The sequence below is a fragment of the Egretta garzetta genome, unplaced genomic scaffold (assembly GCF_000687185.1).
Source record: "Egretta garzetta isolate BGI_Z169 unplaced genomic scaffold, ASM68718v1 scaffold229, whole genome shotgun sequence".
Classification (NCBI taxonomy): Eukaryota; Metazoa; Chordata; class Aves; order Pelecaniformes; family Ardeidae; genus Egretta; species Egretta garzetta.
The window spans coordinates 2,515,256-2,520,743 of NW_009270000.1; the positions used below are offsets into that span (position 1 = coordinate 2,515,256).

General features: G+C 42.7%; 1 protein-coding gene across 1 annotated transcript in view; it reads left to right on the forward strand.

The window, feature by feature from the left end:
• The window catches only part of LOC104134160 (histamine H3 receptor), a 6,145-nt gene extending 1,381 nt beyond the window's left edge, over positions 1-4,764 (forward strand). The window contains exons 2-3 of the mRNA XM_009647674.2: positions 1,731-1,897; positions 3,644-4,764. Coding sequence (XP_009645969.1) covers positions 1,731-1,897; positions 3,644-4,429 — 953 coding nt within the window. The 3' untranslated portion in view covers positions 4,430-4,764. The remainder of the gene's footprint in view (positions 1-1,730; positions 1,898-3,643) is intronic.
• Positions 4,765-5,488: the final 724 nt, after the last annotated feature.

Genomic DNA, 5,488 nt, shown 5'->3' on the forward strand with positions numbered 1-5,488 from the left:
GAAAGAGCACTCATCGACCTACTCCACTTCTGGCAATATTGACCCTCCTAACTGCTGTTGCTTTGTCAGTGCTGTTTAGTGAAGTGTATTAGTTCAGCCTGCAAGATTTTCCTTCATTTATGCCATTTATTACCTGTGGTGCCTAATTCCGGGTCTCACCCCACAGGGCAGAAACCAAATGATACGTGTGCTGGAGCCTTTGCTTTCCTGCTCCCGGCAGACAGTTTGCTAGAGCTGCCATTTCATTGCTCAGGTCTTCTGCAAAAGTCTGTTTCTCCTCGTATCTTGCAGTTTAGTCAAGAGACTTAAATATCTACCCTCTACATCAGTTCTTGTTTGTGGCTAGTGCCTCATGGAGTCTGTAATCAGCCAAGAGGAAACGATTGGTATCAGTATTATATTGGCCTATAGACCATGTAAATCTAGGACTTCTCTGGGATCAGTCAGAAAACGCTCTATTTTCTAAAGCTGCTGTGGTATTTTTTTAATTTCTTAAGAGTCTGGGATCTTTCCAGGCATGCGACTCAAGTCTTTTGCATCCTCTAATTAGTAAAAGTGAGAATAGTTTCACATATAAATGCTTAAAACCTTGTTTTTGCATCTGTATTTATATCCATATCTAAAAGCAGTCATTACTTTTTGACATGGTGCCAAACATTGATCCTGTTGAAGTTGATGAGAGCAGTAGCTGTCATCAGCAACTCTGAAAAATAAGTATTTTGAACAAAAGTGGTGCTGCTTGTATTTGAGGTCTATGTTAAAACAAGCTATCAGTATTGAAAGCGCTGTGCAGCTTTGCCCGTTGGTAACAGTCTGTCAGCCCATTGCCCAGATGATTATTGTCAGTGGGCCACACCAGCCTGGATATGTTCAGTAACTTCTAACATCTTGGTGGACATACTGAAAAAGAATAATCTAAAGAGTTTAAAATGGATCTTGAAGCTGCATGTAGTTTTATATTTGTCTCTAGTGGATTAGCATTTTCAGGAATGTAGCATCAGATATTGCATCATACTTATGAAAGACTATTAGTGGTAAAATGAAGAAGTTGCTGGCTTACAAGTGAAACACAAATGTGGCTTTCTTATGAAATTACTTCAGTGGAAGGCCCTTGGAGAAAAAAACAAATGTAACAAACCAAAAAGAGCTCTGGAGTTAATCTCAGCTGGAGAACTAGCTCTAGTGAGAGAGGGTTTCATACCTCTGCTGTGTCTGCTCTATCTTTGGTAGAAGAGGTTTCCAGATACCACACAGAATGTCCAATATGTTGTCTTACAAATGCTAGCCAATCTTACATTAATAGCCGACACTAGCAACATCTGTAGATGCGTTTGGGGGAAAACTCTAACACAGATAAAAGGCTAGAGGATATACAGTGATGAGGTTACATGTCAGAGCACAACCACAGTGCCTATATGCTGCAGGACTAATTATGTATCTTTAGAAACTATAAGTTGGTTAGACTGCAGTTTTGTTCTTCAGGAGATTCTTCTTTGCTGATTTGCCCTGAGCTTATTCCCAACAATCAGCATACCCAGATACACTAAGATCTAATACACAGAAAGTCACCGTCAGATGTCATGACAATGTAAGAATTTCTGTATATAAATAACATATTCACCTTTATAGATGTATTTTTTTTTGGCCAACCACCAGAATAGTCTCTCTCTCTGCTTCCAGGAGTACTGTTTGTAATCCGTATGTAATCGCTCTGTGGCTGCTTTCCACAGGTGTGTTCTGCATGCCTCTCTACATCCCTTACAGCCTGACGGGGAGATGGCACTTGGGAAGAAGTGTCTGCAAGCTCTGGCTAACTATGGACTATCTCCTGTGCACAGCTTCGGTATTTAACATTGTCCTTATCAGCTACGACCGTTTCCTGTCAGTTACTAAAGCTGTAAGTACCCTGTTTATAGCTTCTCTGATTTTGTTGCAAGATCATTGGTGGATTATACTGACCAACCTTTGCCATGTTGGCGAATATAAGTGCAAATTTAATCAAGATAATAACCCTCAAAAATGTGCTGGCGTGTGGAGACTATTAGATATTTGCAGCTAGTTGCAGTGAATGTTCTGCACTTGAGCGTGCTCCAGCCCAGAGCTGTTCAAACAGGACTTCTCTCATGATTTCTGCTGCAGGTTGCTGTTGTGCTACCGCTTGAGGAAAAGCAGGCTGAGGGGTGAAAAGGGTAAGGCAGGAGGCTGGTAAAAAGGAGGTGAGGAAAGAGGAAATTCAAAATAAACTGGATTTGGGTTTGGACCTAAAAATCAGGCATGGGAGGAAAAGGCAGTGGGGCTAGGGCAGTGAGGTGAAGGACACCGGGGAGGATGATGAGGCCTGAGCCGTGTCCACAGAAGTTCCTGAAGAAGATTGGGAGCAAGAGCAAACAGGGCAGAGTGGGACAGGGGGAGACTGCAGAGACTGCCTGCGGACACGTGGCAATAAACTCCTCTCAGTGCCCGGGGCAGAACCCCAAACTTCAGATGCACTCTGTGTCTCTGCTCTCTGCAGAGCATCCTACCCACCATATGCGTTTTGGTTCATGCTAAGGATGGAGACCAGAATTTCTCACTAGTCACTGTTAGCTCAAATGGCAGGGAAATGTTGGGGAGAGCTAAAGGTTTCAGCTCTTTGGTGATGTATGAGAAAGTCAACATAACGTCATATGATAGAATTTCAGTTTTATTTTTGTTAATTGTAATTAATTTTACTTATTATACTTGACTTTTTATTATATCTTATTATTTTATGTTGTCTTATTTTATTTAAAGGAAAAAATCTGGGAAATCAAACACTTAAACTTTTTGCACATGCGAAACATTAGACCAGAAAGCCAAAGACTCAGCATTTACAAAGTGCAACATTAAGACCACCTGTGCAAATGCAATTAAGACCTATGGACATTCGTATGGTAGTCTTTAATGACATTAACTCATACTTGTTTTTTTTTTCAATTGGATATCTAAGCTCCCAGAATTACACATTCACCCTGTCATCCTGTGAAAGGGATGGAGCAGGATGTGAGCTACAAGATATCTGTCTGTTCTGCAACATATAGTGGAAAACATGTACTGGCCCCGGAGTAGGGGGAGAAGGAAGAAAAGGGATGATTTTGTGGTTTCATCAGCTAAAGGCTGCATTGCAGAGCTGGAATCTATTCCTACCTCCTCATGAAGTGTGCAATAAGCAAATTTCTCAAAGGTGGGTGTTAAATATATGTGCCACATTTCCTGTCGACCACTGTGACACACATAGTCCTATTTGCTTGTGAAATGCTGTAAAAAGCAGGGCAGTTGCCAGTGAGTGGCAGTCATGCTCTGAACAGCTATAAAACGCTGATTACTGTGGCACTTCAGACCACAGATGTCACAAACAAGGCATACCAAATTACCAGGTACTGATGGATGATCATGTTTCATCACCTGGACTGGGACCCTAGCACCGTTACATTAACCTGTAGAAGGGACACCTCTATGTTATGTCAACATCAATGAATTAAACATGCCTGGGTGAGCTTCACCCGATCAGCATAGCTGCAGCTCTACATTACCAAGCACTCTGCTAAGTTCCTCTCCTGCTACTTCTGTTGGTTCTAAAACATGTCTTTACAGGTGTGACATTTTTCTTTTTTTTCCCTTGCAGGTATCTTACAGAGCCCAGCAGGGAATAACATCCAACCCTGTCATCAAGATGGTGGCTGTCTGGGTCTTGGCCTTCCTCCTCTACTGCCCGGCAATCCTCTTCTGGGAGCAAGTGGCCGGATACAGCGTGGTAGAGGTGGGTCAATGCTACGCAGAGTTCTTTGACAACTGGTACTTCCTCCTGTGCGCATCCACCCTGGAGTTCTTCGTGCCGCTGCTTTCGGTGACCTATTTCAACGTGCACATCTTCCACAACATCCAGAGGCGCCAGCAGCACAGCAGCACACAGGACTGCGAATCTCCAAGGAGAGGCAGCCTCTCCTGGAGATTTTGCCTCTCACTGAGGCACGGAGTGTTTTCTCCTCCACTGGAAGCAGAGGACAGTGTTTCTTCCTCCACAAGGCCAAAGAAAGAATCTTTGGTAACTGAGAGCTCATCTCCATCCAGAGGCAATTCTGTAACCCCAGAAAATGACTTTTCTATTTCTTTCTGTGCAACAACCAGATCAAAACTGCAGCAGGACAAGAAAAGGGCGAAGTCGCTTGCCATAATTGTGTGTGTCTTTGCCATTTGTTGGGCCCCATACACTTTACTAATGATTATTCGTGGGGCCTGTCAAGGGAAGTGCATCCATAACTCCTTGTATGAAATAACCTTTTGGCTTCTGTGGCTCAATTCCTCTTTGAATCCATTTCTCTACCCTCTCTGTCATGTTAAATTTCGAATGGCATTCATGAAAATACTATGTCCCAAAAAGTTTGCAACATTGAGATCAGGCTCTTTTTAGAAGAAAAAAAGAAAAAAAAGGCTCAGGAGGAGCTGGATGAGGGATGTCAGTAGCCACCATCTGAAATAGGTTAGTCTTTTCCAGGAGATTAGTCTAGTTAGAAAGCCTAGGTAAGCCTTCCGTGAAACATGTCCTCCTTCAGACAAACTTGCATGCCCAAAGTTTGTATGCTTTTTCCAGCTATTTCAGTGGGCCAGTTAAAGGATATTGCCTCTGTCTGACTTTCCCTGGTAGTCTATCCACATCAACTTCATTCTGCTTGTTGAAGACACCATCTTCAATTGCAGTACAGCTTATACTTGTATTCACGGGCGGTATTAGTTAAAAATACAGTAAAGGTGGGTATTTGCCATAAGGTCGATAGTATTCTAAAGTTAGTATCTTCTCTATTCTATTTTTTTGAACAGTTTGTACTGCATTCAGAAGCTTTTTTTTTTCCTTATCGTGAAGCATACAGTTAAGTTATGACTTTTGTTGCCAGGTACATAGCAGGATTACTTACTTTCACTAAGGATGTTCGGATCAGGGGAATACAGGGACTACTTTTAAAAACTCAAGTGAAGGTGTTCTCTGCAGAAGGTCATTAATCTGCGTGCTTGTTCAGGTGCAGCAGTAGACAATTTAGCCATGTAAAGCATTTATGTGCATCTCCAGCTATACTTCAAGAAACAAGCCTTCTACAGGTATTGTTTTGAGAGACCATAAGACAGAGTAGCATTTGTTCTTACTCCTTGAGGGAGAAAATCTGCTGCTGCTGGCCCGGGGGGGAATGCGTGCAGCAGTCTGAGCAGCTCTAACATTGCATACCCCCTGCTGGATCATTTTGTGACTCCCAGCGAAGCTCTAACCCATAGTGTGAAAAGTGCTGGTCCTACAGACCCTGCTCACTTCCAAATAGGAGCTAATGCACAGGGACCAACTCAACTCCACGCCCAAGCAAATCCCCATTCCGTTCCATGTGCCAACAGGCAAGCAATTCAAATTATTGAGAGACAGGCTAAATGTGAATATTGTATCTCATTTGTCCTCTTCTGTACTACTTCTGTTACCAGCCATTTG